Below are 24672 nucleotides of genomic sequence, written 5' to 3'. Positions count from 1 at the left end.
AAATATGGATATACAAGCTTTACTTTGAAGTGCATCTTGGGAAATGTAGTTTTGAGAGAAACCAGCGTTCTAATTGGTCACTGCCTGACCTTTCACTTATCACGTGGTTTAAAATCTTCAGCAGAATGGCGCGAGAACTTGTCATACCGAAGCACAGCTAAAATATTTATTTTTAGTTTAGTTTAGTTTTGTTTGTCGTCTTTAGTTTAAACCCGTTCGCGTCTGTTTAGCAAACTCAAGTAAGTCGCGTTTAGTTGTTCGTATTCTCTTTAGGAGCTGCATTTCTACATGACACAACAGCCAGAGTAAATATGACTTTTTACTGCGTTCATAAGTGAAACATAATAGAAACCTCTCGTTAGCGGCTAAACATACACTCCCGGACAGCAGCGTGTTGTTTTAAACAGTGAGCTGCGTGGCCGCCTCCAGTCTCTGTGTGTTTTTGGTTTTATCCTAAAGAATGAGTGTGTTGGAAGTGAAGTTCGTCGGGGATGGAGATGTTCTGGAGCACATCGTGGACAAACATGAGGGTGAGGAGGTCTATGTTTTCTGGCACTCCGTGTTTTGCACTACAAGGAGTATTTAATCAAACGCTTGAACAGCTTAAATTTTTTTTTGAATATGTTGTGGTGTTCCTCTAATCCAAAAAGGCTAAAGAATATACATATACGCTCAGAAATGTTGGATTATCTGCCCCTCAGCAACTTGCACTTTGATTTTGACATAATTTTTGCTCAATATTTAAACTCTTCTTGGCACAACTGGTGCACTTCGTGTAAACTTTGTCCATTCAGTCCAAAATCACTTAGCATGTGTGTTTGAGATTATTATCCTCATGGAAACAGCCACCTGATCCAAATCTTCATGATGGAGCTAGAAAAGGAGAAAAGGACGATTTGACAGGAAGCATCAAACTGGTACCACTGTACTTGGTGGTGGCAGCATTATACTGAGGAGATGTTTTGCTACCAGTGGCGAATGATATGATGAATTTCCATAACTTGAAGTCAAATCAACAGTAGAGCTGGACGATATGGCTTAAAATTAAAATTTTAGATTTTTTTTCTTTTCATACCTGATTTGATTTCAATCTTTTTTTCTTTTCTCTTTTTTCCCACTTTCTCGCTTTCTTTTCTATAAAAGGAATTACAAACAGAAAATATTTTCAAAAAGTAGCTTTTATTTCAGTCATCTCTTCTTTGAGTTTTATGATGGGGCATTAGGGGCAAGCTACAATATTTTTAGTCATATTATCAGAAATAAATTCAATGTTATCACATAAAACATATTACAACTGAGAAGCTTTTTTTAATTAGAAAAAAGCTTCAGTAGATTTATCAGGATCTGACATGAACAGCTAAGTTTGTGTTCTTTCTTCAAAATAGATATTTTAAAATATTAAGTATTATGTGTAAAACTTCTACCAAAGAACGACTTTACAAGGTGCTCAACATTCCTTTTAATTTATTTTTCTCATAGAAATCTCCTAAAATTTTTACTTTATTCTTCCAACATTACGACTTTATTCTCGTAACACTTCGTCGTACAACTTACAGAAGAAGTTATTGAAATAAAAGCTACTTTTTGAAAATATTTTTCTGTCATTTGTAATTTCTTTCTCAGGAAAGAAAGCGAGAAAAATTGTGGAGTTGAGCCAAAACCAAGGAGTGCATTAAAAAAATAAAAAATCCAGATTCTTCCAAATACAAAATTCTCAGAATTCAAAAATTCAATTAATTTTGGTTGATCTACTAGGAAAATGAACCCAAACAGACTTCTAAACTCAGTTCAAAATCAACAAAGTTTCTGGAGCAACCCAAATTCAACCCAACTGAAAACTTGTGGACTTTGTTCAAAACACCACCAATTCAAACGGGCTGCACCAGTTTTGCCTCTGACCTTTTGTCTGTGTGCGCTGTGCCTCAACAAGGCGTGCAGAACGGCGCCGGCAGCGTCCAGAGGTTGGTGAAGTTTAAGAGCCCAGCTGGACAGAAGGGACACGTAGAGGATGAGCAACTGGATCAGGAGGAAAACGGAGTCTACGATCAGCAGGGCTACATCCGAGTTCTGGGAACAGAGAATGACGGAGGTAACGCACACAGCTTCTTTATCCAGACTTAATTGGCTTGTCTGATGACGACAGAGGCATAACTAGTTTCGTGTGCAGTCTGAACTGTCACAGAATCGTTACTTTTAGGAATAATTACTCGGGCTGAAACTATTAATCAGATTAATTATGATGAATCGATTATTGAAATAATTTAATAACCGATTATTCGAACAGGAGTACACAGACTCCAGAAAAGGTGATTTGCTGAAAGAACAACACAGTCAGAGCAGTAACCAAGTCAAAACTGTACAACATCTTTTTAGCACCTTTGGCTATCTATTATTAATCAGTTTGTCCAAAAATAATCAGATCATCTTTCTACTGTATTGATGAGTCAAGTTGAAACCGATGTTGATGTTGGAAATATTCTTTTAGCTGTAGAGGCATTCTTTGCTACAAATGATCAAGCATTCACTAAAGGAATGTTATTATTCCATCTTAGGCAACTTGTTTATTTTCTAATTTAAATAAGGAATTTAATTATTTGTCTGTATTTTTCTAATATTGTATAAAAAAGGATTAATTTAAAATCTGCATAATGTGCCAGTTTTTTTGTTCGATTACTCATGAGAGTAATCGATAGATGTAACTAAATAATGATTAGTTACATCCCTAATAATTAAAAAGAGAAATTCTCATATAATGCAGTTCTGTTATTGTTCTTTGGTTCTGCAGAAGATGAGGATGGCCTCTCCAGTGTGGCTGGAGCCTCCATTTTTACCTTCCAGAAAAACAGACGTGGCAACAGCATGGCCAACACTGGTGAGATCTGCTGGTTTCCAGTAAAAACGATTACATTTTTACTCTAATGATTTTGTGAAGCTGGATTTGTCGCTTTTCATAACGGACGCTTTGTGTTGTACGTCTTATTGGTGGACGCAGCAAGCTCGCTCGCTCGGACTCCGGGGAAAAGTGTGAGCCTCGGTCCGGCTGAACCCTGCACCCCGACGCGGACGGGCCGACGTGAGTCCAGATCATCGTCCCATCACATATGATCGACCAGATCCTGTGTTTATTTGAAGATGACACTTTTTTCTCTCTCTCTTTGACTAGACCACAAAGGCGAAATCAGGACACCACAGAGGGTAGGACCCCAAACTTAAGTGTTGATTTAAAATGCGCTTTGAGATTTGTCTGGTCTCTTAACCAGCTCCGGTTTAGCAGATCAAGAAGGTCCGGTTTGTCTCCACAACGCCTCACAGGCTCAGAAAGAGACTAACAAGTAAGCACAGCATGTTTTATTGAGATATGTAACGGTGGCTTCCGAAGGTTTTTGCACCAACACTGACATCTTTCATGATTGCCACGTGAAATTCAGACTTCAGTGTGTTTCATTGATGATTTCATGTGATCAACCAGCACTAAGTAATGTATAAATGGGACACTGAACAGGAAATAAAAGATTATTTGTCCCTGCTGAACCACCACACACATCCTTACAAAGCCTTAAATTCATGTATAAAAACTTAAGACCTTAAAATGCCTTAAGTTTGTCTTTAAAATGGGGTGTGCTGTGGTGGCGCAGGGGTTGAGCACAACCTACATATGGAGGCCTTAGCTCTCATCGCAACTGTCGCAGGTTCAATTCCCAGCCTTGGCAACCCTTGCTGCATGTCCTCCCCCCTCTCCCACTACCCACCCCCCTACCAATTAACCATCAAATAAAGGCCACAAGAGCTTAAAAAAAAAAAACAAGTTTGTCTTTAAAAAAAGTAAGTTGACCTTAAATATGTTAATCATAGGTCATTCATAATTTTTCTTCAACTTCCCACTTGTTCTCTGTGTTGTGTTCTTTTTAATCCCAATAAAATACATTTAAGTTTGCAATTTGAGGAAACTGTGAAAAAGTAAAAGGATGTGAATTATTTTTGCAAGCATGTAAATGTGCCACCATTCTAATGTTTTCAGCGCCGAGCCTTCGGTCGGACAGCGACAGTGAGCTCTCGCCGTCTGACTCTGAGGAGGATGGAGAGGAGGAGGAGGAGGACGAGGAAGAGGATAGGCTAAAGGAAAAGCTGAAAATTAATAAAGAGGAAAAAGAGATCCATAAAAACTACAGAACTCCTAGTAAAGGTTCCTCTGCAGCTCTCTTTAAGACTCCAGCCAAGAAGAGCAAGAACACACCCGAACCTGTTAACCAGCCCGCCATGACCGAGGAGTACTTTGAGGCTCATGGCAGCTCCAAAATTCTGACATCAGACCGGACCCTTGAGCGCCTGCACACCCCTAAACTAGACAGGGTAGGTTGATCACATTCAGGGTTTTAAAACCTATAAATGTGTCTAATTATGGCTAAAGTGCAAACTGATTTTCTGTTTGTTTTTTTTCCCCAGGAGACTTTGGCTCATCTTTTAGAAGGTAAACCGTCCTGTTACTCAAAGGAGATCCAGGAGCTGCATGACAAACACAGACAGCACTTTACCAAATGGATGTTACAGTTACAGTAAGTGCGGCTCTCATTTCTGATGTTTTTCCTCAAGGTCTGAGGGTTATCAATTTTTTATTTTATTTACTGTTATTGTTAATCTTGTTTTCTCTATATTGTTTTAAACTTTAAGAACATTTTTCATGTGTGAACCTTCATACCTTATGCTGCTGTTGCACCTCAATTTTGCGGGACATTAAAGTGTTTCTATTTTATTCTATTCCATGATCTGAAAATTATTCTCTGGGGGGACAGTGGATGACCAACATTTTTCAGTAGGGGGCCGTGGCCCCCACAGTTCACCTGTTGGGGGCGCCACTGCTTACACTTTAAATGTTTTATAATAATTTTATAAATGCAATCTGAAAAATGTGGCATCCGTTTGTTTTCGGCACCAAAAGATTTTCAGCTGCAATTACAGTAAAAGATTAGTTTGACTTGAGGAAGCCGAATCAAAATGCAAGCCACACTTTTCACATTTTTATTTATGAAAAAACAATTATTCATCATTTCGGTTCCATTCTGCAACATTGTCCTGCTTTGTGTTAGTTTGTCGCCTAAAAGGGTGTGTGTGTGTGTGTGTGTGTGCGTGTGTGTGTGTGTGCGTGCAGGTTGGGATTCAGTGTGGTGGTTTACGGTTTGGGAAGCAAAAAGACTTTGTTGGAAGACTTCCGGGTGTCTCATCTGTCTCAGGAGATCCACCTCGTCGTCAACGGGTTCTTCCCCTCCATCACTCTCAAATCGGTCCGTATTTGAAAGAGGAAGGAAACACCTCATGAGTTGTTTAATAGTTTAATTACAACGTTATCTCTTTTAGATATTAAACGCTTTGACCTGTGAGGTTCTGGAGCACCAGGGAACTTTCTCTACACCCTCAGATCAGATCCACTTCATCGCTCAGACACTCAAAGACAGTAAGCGTGCTTGTTAAAGCGTTTTCCTCTCAAGTCGGACTCGACTCACATTTCCTCCCATGTCACCTCAGGCCCGGATCTCCACATTTACCTGCTGATCCACAACATTGACGGGCCGATGCTGCGAGGAGAGAAGACCCAGAGTGCACTGGGGCAGCTGGCGGCGCTGCCAAACCTGCACTTAGTCGCCTCTATAGACCACATCAACGCTCCATTAGGTGGCTGTTAGGAGGAGTTTAGCTCAGAGCATTGATAAATAGGGTTTTCCTGTGGCTAAGTAGTTCCTGTAATGTTTCCAGTGTGGGACCAGTTCAAGCAGAGCCAGTTTAACTGGCTGTGGTGGGAGTGTGTGACGTTCCAGCACTACACCGAGGAGACGTCGTATGAGAACTCTCTCCTGGTGCAGCAGACGGGCGCGCTGGCTCTGTCCTCCCTCACACACGTGCTGCGTAGCTTGACGCCCAACGCAAGGTGAACTGTTTTAAAGATCTGATGAGTCATTTATTTATTGAGTGAAAGGGGAATTTATCAGCAAGAATGTAAGGTTCGACTCAGTTTTGTGCCCCTAAAGGTGAATCTGATCTGTTGGTCCAAATTCAAGTTTGGGTTTGCTTCAGATTTCTTCTTATTCAGTAAAGTTTGCCATCATGCCTACAGCCGCAAATATAGAAAAAGCAAAACTCCTGAGAAAGTAGAAAAACTATACTATATTTTTTGGTTGATGCATTGGATGCTTGGACAATTATTCTCTCTGGTTTTAGATGCTGTGAAGCTAAAAAGAGTTTTGCTCGTACTTTATTACTTTTAGACAGTTCTTGTCTGAAATTGTGTGCCATTGTGTAATTGTATCTCGATCAATGCCATGGCAACAAGGCATTGATTTTACAACTTCTTTTAACTTTTGATAAAACATCAATATCATAAATTCTATCAAATTTGGGAGCGCTCATTGTTTACATAAAAGGAATTGACTCATCATATATGAAGGAAATCCCCACTAAAATACAGTCATATTGATAATGTTACTAGTTACTTTTCTTTTTGCAGAGGAATCTTCAAGTTGTTGGTGAAATTCCAGCTGGAAAACAAAGATAATCCTTCCTACTCGGGTACGCACTCGGGTTCAAAAGCTCAAACTTATGAACAGTTATTTTTTTGGGAGAGTGTAATTTTTACCTCGCCATATTGATGATTTATAGACATTTCATTGTGCCAAATGCAGGCTTGTCATTCCAAGACTTCTACCAGCGCTGTCGAGAGGCTTTCCTGGTGAACTCTGACCTCACGTTGAGGACTCAGCTGACAGAGTTCAGAGACCACAAGCTGATCCGGACACGCAAGGTGACTTTCCCCAACTTTACTCCTTGGAAAAACTCTGTTTTGTATTCTGTCTTTAATGTATTCTTTGTTTGCTTTCCACCAGGGCGCAGATGGAGTAGAATACCTGATCGTTGCTGTGGAGACGAACACGCTGATTGATTTCTTAGAAAACGAGGATGATGACTGAAAGGACAAGACTTCCAAATCACGATCTGCAATTTTCCTGCAGTTGATATGAACTCATTCTGATAAATGGCACTAGTTTAATAGTTGAAGCGTTAGCTCTGAATGCACCGTTGCACTGTGACATTCACATCATGGTTAGATGTGCACATTTTTTCAGTGTAAATCTGAATCAATAAAAGCCACCATGACTTAAATTATTGCTGAACATTATTTTTAATTTCAAAATAGATATGCGCGTTAAACAAAACATACATTCTTATGTTCTTGCAAGGCGTGTAGTCATGCAGCTGAACAATAGAATTCCTTAATAATTTGGGAAACCAGGGCCACAAAAATGCGACGTGGCAGTGAAATGAAATCAGAAACTGTACACATAAACGAGCAGAAGGTACCGGGAGGCGACGCGTGTGTGGGTTAGAATCCTGAGATTGGTGCTGGATGTGGGAAAAGAGGGGGGAGTGGGACGTTGTTCTGAGTGCATGCTGTGGATATAGTTAGTGCTGGATCTCTGCAGTTTTCTGAGCTGATGATCTCTGACCATCTCCTGAATCTAGTGTGTAGTTCTGCAGCCTGTTCTGCGTGGCAGTGTGCACCACATGGAGCTCCTCTTCATCCAGGTCCCTCAGCAGAAGCAGGACCGCATCAAGGATGTGGGTCTGGAAAAAAAAAAAGCACAGCATCTCACTTTAACGGTGACTTAATAAGCTTCGCTGATCGGGTTAGGACAGGACTATATGTTATACAAAATATGTAAATTTTTTGCACAAAATTACTCCCAAGTAACAAGACTTTAGTCAGGTCAGTTCTGCCTATTTTGAGCTGTCATAATGAGTTGTTTTAGGTCCTCTTGTCACTTTAAATCCAAGTAAGCTGCTGCTTAACTCAAAATTTACTCTTGATCATGAAAATGACTACAAACAGATGTGCAATTATACAACTGTACATCTTTGAAAAGCAGAAGTGGAGCCTTCTTCACAACCAACAAGAATGCAAGTAGTTTCTGGATGGTAAGTCAACAACAACCAAACACTTGTCTTTTCTAGCAGAAATTACAGCAATTTTTAAAACGGCTTGTTTTCCAGACACCCAAAAAACATTGACTCATTATGAAAAACTGGCTGGGTGAGGGGTTTTTCTTTTCTTTTTTTTTCTTTTAGCACTAGGTGTTTTTTTAGAAGCAGTAGGAACCCAAATGGAAGTTTAAAAAAAGAGTGCAAAGTGAATTTTGCACGGTACATCCTCTTTAATCTCCCGGGCTTTCTGGGTGTCCATGCATCCTTAAAAAGTCTTAAATTCACAATCTAAAATCAAGGCCTTAAAATGTCTTAAATTGACTTTTAGAAAAGAAGTTGGCTTTAAATATGTTACAACTCATACATTTTGTTGTGGTGTTACTCGCACATTCTATGTAGTCTGGGTTCAAGTCGCTTCATTGTGCTCTGTGACTCAAAGCGGTTGAGGCTACTGCTAACTAGCTGCTAATATACTCCTACTAGCTAGCAAACCAGCTATATTGGAGACAGAGGAAGGAGGGGAAAAAATTAGCTAGTTAAAAAATGCAAGCTAGTGTAAGTGCAAATTTATTGCCAGGTGGACGGCCTTCATCTTCGCTGTTTGATCATTTCTATATGAGGCTACATTCATTCTGTGTCACAAAGCTTGGCAATACGGTAGTTAAGGCTGTTTCTTTTGTACATTTCTGGTGTGATACAGGTCTTAACTTTAATTCACAGTGGCCTTTAAAAGTCTTAAATTTGAATTGGTGAAATCTGCAGAAACCCTGGCTTCAGTCAACAGGTTCTAGTGGGGTGATGCTTGCAGATGCTACCTTTTTCATCGTCGGTTTCTCCATGGTGGATGGAGAGGAAAGAGAGGAGAATTTGTCTCTGGAGAGAGGCTTCATTCCCAGCTCTTCTCTGATTTTGCTGACAGGAAGAAAAAATAGAATTTCAGAAACGTCTTTATTGGTAAAGGTTAAAACTGTTGTGAAAAGTGATCAAAACCTACTTGGTCTCCTCCATGTTGTAGTTTAGTGGATCGTTCTCCATCTCTGCATCTGGAAGGCCGTTGTTGGGAAGCTGGTTGTGGATGTTGCCGGTGGGTGTGCTGACCTCGTCACCTTCCATTAGAGCGAGCGCGATCTCTTCCTCGGTTACCACTGAACACACAAAAGGTCAGACAAGGAAAGTGCCCGCATAAGTGTTCGCAACCTTTGAAAAAATGGGGTAAAAAATGTTTTTATCACATTACAGATGCAAGTTAAATCGAAATCTGAAAAGTGTGGTGTGCCACAACTGCCTACAGAAATTGTTTTGCCCAACTGTGTGTAATTTACACATAACATACAAAAAATTTTAAACATTAACTGCAGAGAAAGGTCGATACAAAAACTTTTTCATTTTGTTTGCAATAAAATAACTTGACGTTTTCTGTTGTAACCTGACAAAATGTTGAAAAGTTCAATGACTATTTTTACTTTTGCAGGAACTGTGTGTGACCCAGCTACTGTACATCCCAAAGATTATGAGAAAATAAAACAACATCTAGGCTACAATTGCTCTCTGCCAGAGAGTATTTTTGTCATGCGCAGAAACATAACAAAATCACCTTGATTGTCGAGCTTTTGGAGTCGAGGAAGGCAACGCAGTACGGTGAGCCGATACCGACTTGGGTCGGTACCGCAACAGGGGTTCTCGGCCAACCACAGAACTCGGAGACGCGTCAGCGGACGCAGATGACAGAGCTCTGATAGTGTAGGAATCATGTTCCTCCTCAGGTACAGTTCACTCAGAGACAGACAGCCAGCCAAGGGAGATAGAGATGAGATGTTGTTCACACTGCAGAGAGAAAGTACTGTAGTAAGCAAATCATAAATTGTTCTGAACATGTGATGGAGAGAAAATGAAAATGGAAGTGTTCAAAAAGAACCGATCTGTCCCTCTATGTCTTATGTTACCTTGAATAAATAATTTACAACAGTAAAACTAACTTTAAAAATGACCATGATATGTTGTTTTATATGTGACAAGTGATATTTAAAGTGACTTTTGTTGATTTAACAGAAAAGCCTGGTTCATAACTTTAACAAGAAGATTGTGGAGAAAGAAAGCAAAGTTTACTTGACCAACCTGAGAGTCAACACTTCAATGCTGGGCATCTGAGAGAATATGGAAATCTGAAACGAGATGCAATTACACAATTTGATGGAGATGATTATTTTTGTAAGTATGTAAAGATCAACATAATTTACTGAGGTATCCACACAACTTTGCCTACTCACGTCAGTCAGGTTGCATCCCCTGCAAAACAACACGTAGCACAATATTAGTACAGACTCAACACATGGAGCCAGTACATCTTAACCAACACAGGTGTTAACATGTAAAGAAGGTGTAAATTAAAGATGTGATCAGTTTAAGCTCTTACCAGCAGTTTAGTTTCTTCACGCTTTCCAAGTCTGAGGCCTTAGCCTTAGCAAGAACAAGTTTCCGTGTTAGCTTCATTGCCTATCGCCTACACGCCCTAAAAATTAGGAATATTGTCAATGAAATGTATATTTAAAAACAACGCAGGTTGCTTCATGACAGCATCAGCGTAGAAACATCTCAACTCTGCTGCACAGGGAAAAGCTGGCGTCTTTAACATTAATGCGCATGCGCGTTACCAACAACGCGTCCTTGGTTACTACGGCTCAAAAGAAGAAAAAAAACTTTAGCAATTTATTTAGTCTCTTTTGTGAACCTTGTATGCTAGTAAATGCCTTAGTCAATTATTTTAAACAACCCTAGTTTTGTAAATATTAAAAGCGTGAAGTTAGTATTTGTCTTGTCTAAACACTCAAAATCCCACAATGCCTCTCGAGCAACTTCAGTAAGTCGCGCTTGCGCACTAACCTCTCCCTCTTTGGACCTACGTCTCCACTGAAACGATGGTGAGCCTAGCCTGCTCCTTTCATAATCCGAATCAATCTTATGATTCTAGTGGTATAATCAATATTTTTGCCCCTGCTGAAGTTTTGTGGGGATCATGATTGCCTGTCCAGAATATTATTTGTGTTTGTTTGGTGGTTGTATCGACTGTAAACGCGATGTTTTTCGGAGCCATTGACACAGAAATGGCTACCGCCTTAGCTTTGCTCATCAAACCAGGCCGGCTAGTTACATTATATTTAGCGGCAGCTTAACGTCAGTCCCTAGAAAATAGCTTCCTCGTCTTTTCAGAGGTACAACAACACATTCAATTACGCGTCACCGTATAAAAACGGGTCTGAAATTGCTGCGTTTAAATGAGTGGGTTAGCCCGTTTATGAGAGGCTTCTAGCCTGTATGAATAACTACTGTAGCCCGTTTAGTCCAGTTTCCAGGTGCTTTGACTTTTCTGGTCCTAGTATTAAGCTAATATATTGTATATAGCAATGTACCGAACTTACACAGGATGAACTGAAAATGCGCGTTACCTAATAATCCCAGGAGTTGCATGAACCCTGCTCATCACAGTGAAGATGGTACATTTCTCCCTAACAATCGTTTTGTTTGGTTCTCCCCCCCCCCCACCAGGCCAAGCGCACCAAGAAGGTGGGGATTGTTGGTAAATATGGCACGCGTTATGGCGCGTCGCTGAGGAAGATGGTGAAGAAGATTGAAATCTCTCAGCATGCTAAATACACTTGCTCTTTCTGCGGCAAGGTAAGTGGAATCACTGAAAGTTGGGGGTTGTTAAAGTAAACGCCTCTGGGATGGCATCAGTATAAATTGTACGGAAACAAAGTGAGGATGTTTTACTTGGAGAACTTGACAGCATTATTGTACTCTTTATCCACAGACCAAGATGAAGAGGAGGGCTGTTGGCATCTGGCACTGTGGGTCCTGCAGGAAAACTGTGGCTGGTGGTGCCTGGACGTACAAGTATGTAGTTTCTCTCTCCCCCAGCTCTTTGCATGTCTTAACTCAAGTGTCATTTGTTGGAACCTCACAGCCACTTCTGATTCTTTTAGATGGTTATTAAAACAGATGGCTTTTGGGTTTACTGGCGTCAAGGATGGAACATAGCTATTTTTTTGATTGATAAAGAAATGAATGCATTTGGACTTTAAAGCCATGCCAGTATCACATATGTTGTTCATATTCCTCATGTGAAGGGCACTAAATTGTTATTCACACGCCGTCCTCAATTCTGACCTCATGCGCAGAAAGCACGCCCAAGCCTGGGATTTAGCTGGACGGACTTGTGTAAATGACAAAATGATCTTTATAGAGTGACCGTTTATTGAAAAAAATAAAAATAAATAAAGGAGTGATTATAGGACCAGGCGATGAGTCGATTTTTGATTGATTAAATTTTTGGTTTTTGCAGATTTCATTTTGGGAAAATCAAGAATTTTTTCGTTTTCACCAATGAACTTGTGTTTCCATAAGAGTAGAGATGTTTTCACGCCCAAAGTCGCAGTCTTGTTTGACTAGCGTGTTTTACAACTTCTATTTATTTCGACTATAAATTCAGGTGAACTCTACGATGGAATATTAGGGCCAGGATGATACTTTGCTATTTTTCATTTAATGACGACAACAAAGACATACTATTGCAAGAATGCTCTTGTGCGATGATAGTCAAAATATTACGAGGATAAATTAATTTTATGAGAAATCCAACTCAAAATCAACATGAGAATTGTTGAGGATCTTATGAATTTATACTTTGGCACATGTTTTCCCACATATTATAAAGAAATGTATAATCTTAATCAGCGTCAAATTAATATCAGAACAGGGCATTATTTTATAAATGAGTGTATTTCTAAGAAAAGTACACGGACCGAGTTGCTCACAAATCCTAATGCAAGTTTTGTTTTTCATCAAAACAACTTTTTTTGTAAAACATTTTCTGCCTTTATTCTTGTAGTTAAAAATTCTCACGGAAGGAATGATGGAGATAAAAGCTAGTGTTTGAAAATATATTGTCATTTGTAATCTCATATTCTTTAGAATTTTTATTATTTTTATTTTATTTGTTTAAATCCATTACACCCAGCCCTAAGTGATTGGTTTTGTTGTTTTTGCTGTTTGGCATCTTAATCGTTGTAAATTCACTTATTTGTTTACTGAATTCTTAGTACTTACTCATATGTGACCATTTCATGCCGATTTACTTCCATGTTTTATACCAATAGGATTAAGCATTGCCTTTATCATGGCACATAATTATTGTTTTGTTTTTGTTTGTTTTTTTTAGATTTGATATTGACCTCAATTCGTGTTTCTTATTGTTTGTGTTACACATAACTTCAACTCCTTGTAGATTGATTTTAAATGAGCTGTTGCCAAAACAGGGTAAAATATTCCCAAACTAGGTATAAATTAAACTGGTTGGTACAAAATGTCCAAAATATAGCAGTTTCTACAGCAAAACTGTAAAAATATCTACAACAGAGTCGCATCAGCGTTTCTTTACGCTGATGGAGAATAACTGAATAACGTTCATTACCTTGACTCTGGGGATGTTCAGCGTTCTTAATATTCGTCTCTTCTGCTTCTTGCAGCACAACGTCTGCTGTCACAGTCAAGTCTGCAATCAGGAGACTGAAGGAACTGAAGGACCAGTAAACAGGAGCACAGCTGCTGGATTTGGGACTTTGTTTTCTATTATTTCAGCCGAACTAGACATGGCCTCAACATCGAAAAATAAAAGTCTGGAGCGGAGATCCTTGTGTCTTTGTAATGTTTGTGTCCTAATGAAAAACTTGTGATGGTGCTTCTTCATGAATGACACTTCACTGATTGGTTATGAAGAAGAAGTGTGTTAGCACAGCAGATTTTAAATTGAAACGTTGTCATTTCAATTTTCAGGATTGAAAATGAAGGACGGTTTAGTCTTCAGTAGTCTTTTTTAACCAATAATACTGGTGTAATTAAGACCCTAGTAGATTAACTGCTCAGGCTTCTGGATCAATTTAAAATCTGTCAAATCTAAACGGTAAAGTTGGCAGAGAGGCTGTGGTTCAGTTGTATTTTTTCAACATTATCTCCGAGACTGTCACGACAAAGTATCAGTTTTAACAAATACGTGAAAAACAATTTCTATAAATGTTACATGCTGCAGCGTTGAGGGTTTTTCAGTGTACGGAATTAGTTTTTTATATGATGAAGTTTGGAGGGATCGATCAGCAGTATACTAAAGAGAAATTTAACTAATTTCATGTTTGTGGGAAAGATCAATGTTAGTGAAATCTGGCAGGACAAGTTAACTCAAAAACATCCTAGTGAAATTCACTTTTTAGTGACCTCACCCCGTTTTTCTTTTTCTGTCAGGTTTACCGATTCTGATGTTGGGGAAAATGTTAATTGTGCTATTTTGCTCTTTCTCACACTTTGGTGAACTGCTTGCAAAACAATATTCAAATCGTGACACTATTAGCTTGCTGTGCTTCATTTAGTATGAAAAAATAATGTTCATTCAGTTTAAAATCCTTTGAAAAGTTCATCCGAAGCCATAAAAGTCTTCAAAACGAAATGGACGGTTACGGAGTGTCTCCGCAGGGGGGCGCTTTTACTCGGGTAAGAGCCGTCACTCCAGCTGACTCCTGGTAGAAACAAGTATGGCGGCGTCCAGTGTTTTCCGACCGGGCTTGTTCAATCACAAAGTAGCGATAGTGACCGGCGGAGGGACCGGGATCGGTAAAGCCATCTCTGCGGAGCTGCTCGAGCTAGGTGAGACTATGTTAAAAAAAAAAAAAAAGTTAATTTACTTTTAACAAACTCAATAGATTTTTCAATACCTATCTGGTGACCACCGCCAAATGAACTACACTACAGATACATGTTTTTTAGGTAATAATTAACCTTGAATGTACCCTATCAGTCCAAGAATGCACGTGCAGTGCCGTTGTTACGTAACACAACGTTTGTTTTACAGTCTTATTCATCAGAAGAGGCGCAAATTAATTTTAGATTCAGAGGCATATTTACATAAACATAAGGACTTGTCATGACCTCGCGGTAACTTGCTGATCATCAGCTTCATATCATCATGTCTCGTGACCCCTCTGACCTCCTGCTGCTGCTCTGTCTGCAGGCTGCAGCGTGGTGATCTCCAGCAGGAAGGCAGAAAGGCTGGAGGCAGCGGCTCAGGAGATGAGGCAGAAGATCCCCCCCAGCAGCCCTGCTAGTGTCACCACGGTTCCCTGTAACATCCGCAGTGAGGACGAGGCGAGAGAACATGTTCAGACCTCTCTGCATACTCATCTGCTCAGCAGCACGAGTGACTGCTTTAACTGGACTTGGGGTTTTTTTGTGACAGGTGAAGGCTCTTGTGTCTTCGGTGCTGAAGCGGTATGGTAGGATAGACTATCTGGTGAACAACGGAGGGGGTCAGTTCAGCAGCCCAGTGGAGAAGATAGCCTCCAAAGGCTGGAAGGCTGTGATAGACACCAACCTGACTGGAACCTTTTACTGCTGCAAGGAGGGTAAGTTCAAGTCAGGCACCTTCAGATAAAAAGTATTGGAACATTTTGCAGATTTTTCATCTAATCACTTGAGTCATTTTTATACAATATTAGAAAAGCATTAATAGATGCAAATAAACAAAACTATGACACTTGTAGAAAGTGTCATAGTTCTATGTAGAACTGTTTTATGTAGAACTGCTTTTAGACAAAGCAGTATTTTAAAAAAATCTTAAATGCTAAATGTATATATTTTTCTTGCTGTTTTTAGAGTTTGTATACTCCAGTTAACACGTGATTGTTTACTAAATTAGTTGATGATTATTTCAAAAATCAATTCATCCCGATTAATTGTTTGAGCCCTAAATGTGATGGACCATGATAGAGTAGAATGCAATTGAGAAGTAGATGAATAACAGATTTTTGAAATCTGACAGCCATGACAGACATTTGTTTTCTTGTGAAAAAGTTCAAGGCATACAAATACTTGCGTCAAGACACTGAGTTCTCTACATGACCGCCCTATGTCCCTTCTCTCAGTCTACACAGCCTGGATGAAGCAGCATGGAGGAGTGATCATCAACATCATCGCTGACATGTGGAAAGGCTTCCCAGGCATGGCGTAAGACGCGTTCGCCAACAAACTGACTAACAATGTGAAAAGTTTCTGCACACTTCCTGCTACGTCCTGTCGTTGCCTCTCGCTGACAGGCACACAGGAGCAGCGAGGTCAGCCGTGGATAACCTAACCAAGACGATGGCCATCGAGTGGGCATCCTCTGGAATCCGAGTCAACGCTGTGGCACCTGTACGTGACGCTACGAACTGATCAGAGTCTATGTTTCTGTGCTGCAGTAACTGGGGTATTTGTTTGGCTTAAGGGAACAATATTCTCCAAAACTGCAATGGAGAACTATAAGGAACTTGGACCTCACCTCTTCAAGATGTCCATCCCACTTAGCCCTGCAAAGAGACTAGGACTGCCAGAAGAGGTGTGTACTTTTTAAAATACAACCACAATCGTCAACACCTATTGCTTAGGGTAAAGACATGTGTCAAAGATTGCTGGAAGGTACGAATAATCCAATGAAACTGCTAATTGAAGACAGAAATATTAATCAGCCCAGAAAGTTTGTATTATAACTCATGATTCTTGTTAAAAAAAACAAACAAAAAAAAAACACCCATGGTACAATGTATTTAAATTAATGTGCAGAAATATTTAATTATAAGACATTTAAAGCTATGAAAATCTACTTTTCTTTGCTCAGATCTCCTCTGCTGTATGTTTCCTGCTGTCTCCCGGTGCCTCGTACATTTCTGGGGCTACCCTGAGAGTGGATGCAGGACAGAGCCTTTATCACGCCCTGTGGGAGATACCTGGTATGTCCAGCTGGTTATCACAGCCACACTTATATTGTCGACTTTCTAAGGTTGTCTTTATACCCTGCACTTTATAGTGAGCTGATTGTTTCTGTGTGTTTTGTGTGCAGAGCACAGCTCATGGCCTGAAGCTCCACAGGGGGAAAACCTGGACGCTCTGAAGGAACTGCTCAAGACACAAAGCAAACTTTAATACATTCTAGAACATGCAAACAGCAAATGGTTAGATGGCAAGTACCTCAGAAGTACAGCCACAGTGGTAAAACACCAGACCCTTAATGATCGAACCTAATGTGTATATGTGGAGTGTGGTTTATAGTGGAAATTGTGTGCAAATTTGTATATAATGAAGTAACAACGTATGTGTAACTTTTTGTTGGGATAGATGAATTCGATGCTAAAATATTTTAATTATTAGCATTTTTCAGCTATTTTGAAGGTAATACCATACTTCTTTTTACTTAACACACAAGTGCTTTACAAATGGAAGTTTAGTCACTTAAAAAGTGCTAAACACTAAGAGATTGAAAAATGTAAACAATAAAATATGGGTAGTCTGCACTTTTGCCTGAGACTAAAAATTAGTAAAAGTCTGTAATATAAGTAGTTTTGTATTTTTATGGTCTGGATAAGGATGGGAAGAGGAAGGAAAAATGTTGTAATTTCCTGATTTACTTGTTTATTCACTTTTCTAAGCTGTGTCCATACATTCATCAATTATATCAATTTCATCTGTATTTCAGCTTGACTTCATCATCAATTTGTGTTAGTTGGATTGTTATGGTATATTTACATGTGGTAGTGAAAGCTAACTATATGGAGGGATTTTTAATATGTGTAATATGTGTACAACAAAATCTATATTTGTGTGTTAAATCATGAATCTTAAGAATTTTACTACTTATTTTATCCTAAACAAGAACAGTGAATATGAGGACATAAGTTCATACTACGTTGGTAACCAAGTAACATCGACATATCTTTGGTGGAGTATACTCTAATGAAGGTCAACTTTATTTTTTACATAAGCAAAATATTTATTATTCCAGTAAATAAATGTAAACCTAATAACATATTATGTTATACGTATGCTCGCGCTTTATGAAAACGTTGGGTTTTTTTGTCCCCAACACTTCGCCGTAATTCTGCCGTCAAGTGCCGCTGATTGTCGCAGTCTTCATTTCAACAGCAGAGGTCACAACAAACCGTTCAGGTACTTCTATTTATATTTTTTAAGCTTTACATTATATAGATATTTCTATTGCCATATCTCGGGTTGTGGTTCCATATTATTACCGCAAACAAGGCAGTGAGCTAAAACAGGTCTTGGAGTGAATTTGTGATATCATAGGCTACTCTAGCTAGCGTGCTAACTGAGAAATCACCGACTTTCTTCAGAAAGAGTACAGCTATTGTTTTTTCTAAAGAAATAAATAAAAGTAGATAAGTGTGTAGTATACTGACATCTTTGTGCTTTGATATATTACAGTTATGGTTCCTGTTGTATCATTAAAATGGCTTCTTTTCAACTTTTCTGCTAAAAAGCTGTAGCATCTATAATATGGGCAGATTAACACTGGTGTTATAATACACAAAATTAAGTGAAAAGGAAAATAATTCAAACTGTAATTTAATTTGTTTTATTCACGTACATTTTAAGCTTCCCTAAAACAGATGAAAAAGCATAAAAGGCATCTTCATAAATTATGTTTTGGAAGAACGTCACAATAGAAGAGTTTCTAAAGAACATAATGAAATTTGTAAACGTGATACAGCTGCTGTCATAGAAGAGCACAAAAACAAAACACGTATAAACTTAGCATTTTAACCATGTTTGTGAAGATTTCTTCTGCTTGTTTTCATTATTTATCTTATTTACAGTGAATTGTACCAAACACATTTACAACCGGAGAGTTTATTTATTTTATGAAAGGAGAACACAAAGAGCATTTGAAGCACCAACAAGATGAGAACTGAGAAACATTTTTGCTTTCAGCATGGGAGGTGATCACGGCCACAGCAAGATGTCCATGCCGGACTGGCGGCAGTGGAAGGTGGAAGGAACCCCGCTGGAGTTCACGCAGCAGCGATTGGCAGCCAGGGGCCTCAAAGACCCGTGGGCACGGTCAGTATCTCTACACACATGTAAAAATGTCTGAGGGATGTAAGTAAGTTAATTGCAGTTCAACAACTTAAAGGAACAAATATGAAAAATAAAAAGTTTCAACATCCCAGTGAATGTTTAAACTAATATTATAAAGCAACTTTTGATTCAGTTTCAGCATTAAGTTATCTTGTGTTTACACCTGCCATTGATTGCGTTGAATCTGATTAAACAGAAATAACAGGGCATCTGTGCATCCTTAGAAAGTCTTAAGTTGCTATTTCTAAATTAAGGCCTTAAAATATCTTGAATTCATTTAATGTACTAAAGTTGGCCTGTAGTATGTTACTACAGGTCATATCTCAGGTTGTAGTAACAACCCGAGATATGGGTTGTTGCTACAACCCATATCCCATAACCCATAACCTGTATGTTACTACAGGCCAACTTTAGTACATTAAATGAATTCAAGACAGAATTGGTCTTCAAATTTGTCCTGACAGGACTATTTAATCTGGTATATTTGATTTTTTTTATTTATTTATTTATTTTTTTCACTGAACCTTCCTCTCAGGCAAAACTTTGAGGAAGATGACAGAGGCAAACAGGCAAGGTTGGGAATGTCCTACTCAAAGTCCAGAGCTAAATTGTACAGGACATATTGTGAGTCAGCTGTAGGAGGCTGTGAACAAAAGATGTTCTCCCACGCTGCATTTCCGTTGACCATATAATTGCACAATTTGACATTTTGAAAATAAATTTGCTTAATGGCAACATGCCAATTTCAACAAAACTTGATTTTCAATTAAAAAAAAAAGGTTCTGGTGCTAGAATCAGGTGGGTTTTGACCATATCAAAATTAGACATGTCTATGACTATTGACATTTTTCTGCACATTTGTAATGTAAATTCAGCTAATGTCTGATGGATATGTGAGGCAGAGTTGGCAAATATTTGCAAATCATAATACAGGATGCTGAGTGACTCCCACCAAAGAAACCTCAATGTCAAAACTGAGTCAAACGTTGTTTTAATAAACTATCACTTTAAGGTTTATGTAACTATATTATTGCAGCTTAACAAAGTTTCCAATCAATTTATCAAAGTCTGATTTTTATGCTGGATAAATCTGGCACTCTAACAACGTTTTGTTTGTATCTAAGATGATGTCTGACTGTCTTCTCCCTTCCGTCTCTGTCCTCCTGCAGCAACGAGGCATGGAGGTATTCGGGCGGTTTCGCGCGCGCGGTCACTCTGTCGGAAGTTCTGTTCCGAGGATTTAAATGGGGCTTCGCTGCGTTCACTGTTGCTCTGGCAATAGAGTACACCATGTTTCCCCCAAAGAAAGGAGGACACTGATTCTCCTCCTTGGAGCCAGCATTATGTAATTTGATTTTATGATGATCTGTATTTTCAGTTTAATAAAGCTTCTTTTGATCCCCTCCATAGATTTATTTTTATTCTTTATGGTGTTTTAAAATCAGGATTTTTACCACGTTTTTAAAACTTCCTTTCCTCACACTGATAAGGGTGGAAACGGAGAATCTGCAACACCAACTATTCTTGTTTCTTCTTCCTGCTCAGTTTTCTGAGGCAGAGCTTCAGACATTTAAATGTCAGTGCCACAAAAACCAGCAGCACTGTAGCTAGTACGGCCATGACGTCCAGGCTGTAGTACTGGAACCAGTACAGGTCATGGAAAGCAGGTCTGAGGTGTTTCGCTCCTTTATGTTGCATCACAAATTCAGTCCAGAACACTGACAGATCCAGAGGGTCGATCGGCCGGTCGTTGTGAAGAGCCGAAAGCTTCTGGATGTTCTCTTTGTACCTGAGCGCACACACACAGGGATGGAACAGGATGAACTCACAGCTGAAAGAGAGGAATGTTTCAGCTGCGCCGCCTCCTACCTGGGGTCATTGATGACCTCGTTCAGCCCCTTCAGCAGGGTTTCCGTGGTGACAGAGGTGATATCCAGTACGATTCCGGCTCCTCTGCTCGCTATCTTCTGTGCGTTGTCGGGCTGCTCTGCGGCCAGTGGTACCAAAACCATGGGAACACCGTGACACAAGCCCTCAAATGTCCCGTGTGAGCCAGCATGAGTGATGAAAGCTCGAACTCCAGGATGAGCTTTCAAAAGACATCAATTTATTTACAACATTAGATGTTTCATATGTCTGAGCAGTGATATGTCGTCCTCCTAGAGGTTTTAGATAGATTTACTACCTAACAGGTCGTTCTGAGGCACCCATTTCATTATCTTCACGTTATCTGGGATTCTGGATGGAAACTTGCCAGTGTACCTCCATATGACCTATCAGAAGTGTTAATAAAGCTTTTAGTTTGGAAACCTTGAGATTACATACTTACATTTAGCTGGACTCAAATAGATCACTTTCAATTATTTGTAATGTTGTAAATCATGTTTTTTTTTTATTTCTTTTTCCATTTACTTCACAGTTTTGCGCTTTGTCTGGCTCTTTAAATGGCAATGTGACAAAACAATATGAGCATATTTAAGGAATATAAGTGGCTTACAAGGTACCGGATGACTTTATATTGTTATCCACTAGTGTCCCTGTACCTTCTGTGGAATCTGGCTGAAGGCATCCAGGAAGGTAGAAGTGATGTAATCTGGCATCTCTGAAACCATGGTGCCCAGAGTGAACACCACAAACCCATGCTCGCCTGATAACCACGACGCCAAATCCTGAAAACACACACATCAGAGCTTCTTAACGTTTCTTCTCACCCAGAGGCATTAAGGAGGAACGTCAGAAAAAGTTTGAGATTTGGTAAAAATGTCTCACTTCAGGAAGAGGGTTCCTCACTTTACAATTGATCCCACCGACCAGGATAACATTGGGCATGAGAGGGCGGGGAAACTCCAGTGTAAAGTCAATCCTTGTGTGAACAGAATCACAAGAAAATTCTAACTTAACACACATTTCTTCATTGTTGCCTAAGTCTTTAGGCCTCAGGGAAGGATGACCTTATCTAAAAATAAGGTAGAAAAATAATCTTGCAACATCCTACCTGAGAAGCCAGATAGCGGACTCGGCAAATAGCTCTGCCACGCTCACCTTCTCTTCCAGGAAGTCATAGGCTATTTGGTCAAAGTGCCAGAACATCAGCCGGCAAAACAACGGCTCCAGTAACGCCACCTGTGGGTCAGAAACGAAGCAGGACCATGGCTATGGTGTACAAACCCTGGCATTGCAAAATCAAAATGAAAAACTATGTTGTTTTGTTTTTTGATCACTCAGAGTTGACACAAAGCTTTTTTAATGGGTACATTTCTGTACCCATTAAAAAGTTATACTAAACGTTTTGATTCAAAGCTAGAGCAGCCATCTTTTATTTTCCATTAGCTGTACTTACCAAAGTGTTAATGACGCGTTCCTTAAAGTTCATCCTGTCTGTGTATCCGGTGAAGAATCGAGGCACAAAGGAAGGTGGGGAGGGACAGCCTGAAGCCTTCATATCCAGAGAGCAGGGAACCCCCCGCAGTAAGTTAATGGTGGGGAGACCTGGAAGTGATTTAGGGTACACACGACTCATAAACCACTGGCTCACAGAAGAAAATGGGACTATTTCAATTCAATACTTTATTGATCCCACAGGGGACTTAAATAATGTTAATTATAATAATACGATAGTAGAGATTACATATTAAAGTACAGATTTTAAAGCATACCTTCAGAAAATAACTTTTAAGCAGGTTTTAAACATACTTTTCATTAAGTCCACGTTTATGTTATTGAATTTTTTTGATCTGAAGTAATATTCTCATCTTAAATGTTGTGTTTTTATTGGCTGATAGCAGAAACTCATCATGCTTAAGAGAAATAAAGGAGCTAAAACATGAGTCTTTATTTAACTAATCTATATAATGTGTCTCACTTGGTGATTGAGTAACTGAAACCAGTGGACTTTTACATAATATTCTGGTTTAAGTCATCTAATCCATTAATTGTGAAGAAAATAATTTACTTTCATTAGGTACAGAAAGAAAGATGGAGGGTTATTATTAGGAATTTTTTGAACCGTAACTTGCATTTGAAAAGTTTAGGTGCCTGTTAGAATCCTCAGCTACCTCTTTATGTCGGCGCGCAGGTGTGTGATTTCATGTTAGTTCAAGTGGAGTTTCATTAGGAATGCAGTTTGTCCTGATGTGGAACTTGTTAAAACATGTGTGACCCGTTGCATAGAAGAACAAACCCACCACATAATCCAAAGAGGGGTAATTTACCTAATTTGTGAGCAACAATCAGGCCCGTTGGGACCATTGGGTCAGTCAGGACTGCATCGAAATTCTATGAAGGAATTGAGACAGAAGGAGAGGAGAAAAATACTCAGTACCTTGTGTTGGATTTTTACATAAAATAAAATAAAATTAATTGAAGTTTGTGGTTTCTGATGAATTTGAGACACAATAAATTGATAGGTCAATAAGTTTTGGGCGTTGTATCCTGATATTATTTTAGGAAATGCCTAAAAAATTTAATAGAAAATAAATAATAGAAAATAAATAGGTAAAAACAAATAAAAATACCACCGTTAAAACAAGGAATCCCAAGCAGCATACGGAAATATTCCTTGAAAATGTCTACACTGCATTTTCAGAGGGTAGTTCAGGCAGCTTACTTGATAAAACTTAAGCAAAAACCATATATTTTGTGCATAATCTAAAAATCTGTCCCCGTGTCGTACGTTCACTCACCTGCTGTGCCAGATGAGAAATGAGGCTGGCGTTGAACAGAAGACTCTCTGCCGTGGTGTGAAGAAGGTTTGTAATTTTCTGGATCTGACTGAACATCTTCTTCATCTTCTCCATGAAAGGCTGCGACGATTTCTCCAAGATGTCCTTGTGCGAGGTCATCACAGAATCCATGTAGTCCCGGTCGTAGGGAACAGGATAGGTGATTGTGTCATAGTATTTCCCCGGACCCATCCGTATGCTGATCTCCGGAATCACCACGGTGACCCTGTGTCCACGCCGACCCATTTCTTGTGCGATGGCTTTTATGCCCACCCAGTGACTCCCATCCATAGGCACCACCAGCAGGTTACCTAGAAATCCTGAAGAAGAGCCGCTTTTTTCAGGAATGGTGGCGGTTTCTTTGACTTTGCTTGCCTTGACAAGCTTGGGAGTCTCTGCAGAGTCCTTTACTTTCCCTGCAGCACCTCTTCCCTCTACAGCCATGCTCAGGAGGAATAATACCAAAAAATATGCTTTCCTCATTCTTCGTCCTTCCTTCTTCACGTATCGCCAATGAAACAAGAAAAACAACAAAACCCTTTTTGCTCTCCTTTGAAAACAAGTGTGAACTTTTCACTCCTCTTCCTGCCGGAGCTCCTCTAGGAGGTAGAGTTACATGTGTTCAAAGTCCTTAACAAAAGAATAGCAATTATCTCAGATTAGTGTAGTCAGAGGTCAGACTGTTGATTCTTTAGGCTGTAGTTACTAAGTGATTACATTTCTCCTGTTGCTGATGTTTTGTCAGTCAAAGAACTGAGGTAAAGTTCAGCGGGCGTCAATAACGGGATTCATGAGTGTTTATACAAACTTCAGTAATCTCAGTCGGGGAAAAAGTTGTGGAATTTGCACCACTGATACTGGGCCAAGTCGGTGTTCGGCCTTTCCTCTCATTGTGTTACAGCATGTTGGGAAACAAACATGTTGGTGACCATTCGTAAGAGCAACCTGAGCATTTTTCCCCCAACTTTAATTTTGTTTCTATGGTGATAGGATCTAGACATAAGGTCAAATCTTCAAAGTGCAAATTTATTTA

At 39.4% G+C, this 24672-nt stretch overlaps 6 protein-coding genes across 8 annotated transcripts; 4 read left to right on the top strand and 2 right to left on the bottom strand.

Moving 5' to 3' along the window:
* Positions 1-105: 105 nt before the first annotated feature.
* Positions 106-7149, top strand: orc2 (origin recognition complex, subunit 2). Of its 3 annotated transcripts, none has more exons than XM_016671755.1 (16): positions 106-239; positions 460-530; positions 1931-2089; positions 2786-2872; positions 2993-3073; positions 3164-3195; positions 3272-3332; positions 4019-4350; positions 4444-4553; positions 5147-5279; positions 5353-5449; positions 5521-5667; positions 5749-5920; positions 6497-6558; positions 6672-6790; positions 6873-7145. In XM_016671755.1, the coding sequence occupies exons 2-16, from the start codon at positions 461-463 to the stop codon at positions 6954-6956; spliced, it is 1746 nt and encodes a 581-aa protein (XP_016527241.1). In that variant the 5' UTR covers positions 106-239; position 460; the 3' UTR covers positions 6957-7145. The 3 variants fall into 3 exon arrangements, with proteins under 3 accessions (XP_016527241.1, XP_007552585.1, XP_007552586.1); XM_007552523.2 differs by having other exon boundaries at positions 106-305; XM_007552524.2 differs by having other exon boundaries at positions 107-305; positions 3275-3332; positions 6873-7149.
* Positions 7150-7152: 3 nt separating this feature from the next.
* cfap410 (cilia and flagella associated protein 410) lies at positions 7153-10620 on the bottom strand. The gene is made up of 7 exons (XM_007552522.2): positions 10382-10620; positions 10236-10254; positions 10084-10130; positions 9563-9792; positions 8963-9113; positions 8784-8880; positions 7153-7611 (listed from the first exon to the last, which is right to left on the bottom strand). Exons 1-7 carry the CDS (start codon positions 10456-10458, stop codon positions 7450-7452), a joined length of 783 nt encoding a protein of 260 aa, XP_007552584.1. The 5' UTR covers positions 10459-10620; the 3' UTR covers positions 7153-7449.
* Positions 10621-10782: 162 nt separating this feature from the next.
* On the top strand, positions 10783-13652 carry rpl37a (ribosomal protein L37a). The gene is made up of 4 exons (XM_007552521.2): positions 10783-10886; positions 11512-11640; positions 11777-11859; positions 13491-13652. The coding sequence occupies exons 1-4, from the start codon at positions 10884-10886 to the stop codon at positions 13552-13554; spliced, it is 279 nt and encodes a 92-aa protein (XP_007552583.1). The 5' UTR covers positions 10783-10883; the 3' UTR covers positions 13555-13652.
* Positions 13653-13902: 250 nt separating this feature from the next.
* On the top strand, positions 13903-17600 carry pecr (peroxisomal trans-2-enoyl-CoA reductase). Its single transcript, XM_007552520.2, has 8 exons — positions 13903-14658; positions 15023-15156; positions 15248-15413; positions 15933-16014; positions 16104-16200; positions 16274-16384; positions 16664-16775; positions 16886-17600. Exons 1-8 carry the CDS (start codon positions 14547-14549, stop codon positions 16966-16968), a joined length of 897 nt encoding a protein of 298 aa, XP_007552582.1. The 5' UTR covers positions 13903-14546; the 3' UTR covers positions 16969-17600.
* A 248-nt stretch (positions 17601-17848) lies between these two features.
* ndufb3 (NADH:ubiquinone oxidoreductase subunit B3) lies at positions 17849-20327 on the top strand. The gene is made up of 3 exons (XM_007552519.2): positions 17849-17988; positions 18772-18900; positions 20088-20327. The coding sequence occupies exons 1-3, from the start codon at positions 17864-17866 to the stop codon at positions 20236-20238; spliced, it is 405 nt and encodes a 134-aa protein (XP_007552581.1). The 5' UTR covers positions 17849-17863; the 3' UTR covers positions 20239-20327.
* Positions 20328-20416: 89 nt separating this feature from the next.
* LOC103138359 (UDP-glucuronosyltransferase 1-1-like) lies at positions 20417-24400 on the bottom strand. The gene is made up of 9 exons (XM_007552518.2): positions 23601-24400; positions 23130-23193; positions 22259-22407; positions 21914-22041; positions 21688-21781; positions 21462-21587; positions 21104-21191; positions 20788-21007; positions 20417-20707 (listed from the first exon to the last, which is right to left on the bottom strand). Exons 1-9 carry the CDS (start codon positions 24120-24122, stop codon positions 20437-20439), a joined length of 1662 nt encoding a protein of 553 aa, XP_007552580.1. The 5' UTR covers positions 24123-24400; the 3' UTR covers positions 20417-20436.
* Positions 24401-24672: the final 272 nt, after the last annotated feature.

This window comes from Poecilia formosa, unplaced genomic scaffold (genome assembly GCF_000485575.1).
Source record: "Poecilia formosa unplaced genomic scaffold, Poecilia_formosa-5.1.2 Scaffold49, whole genome shotgun sequence".
Classification (NCBI taxonomy): Eukaryota; Metazoa; Chordata; class Actinopteri; order Cyprinodontiformes; family Poeciliidae; genus Poecilia; species Poecilia formosa.
Note: the sequence above shows the minus strand (reverse complement) of the source record. Positions and strands in the feature narration are given on the sequence as shown.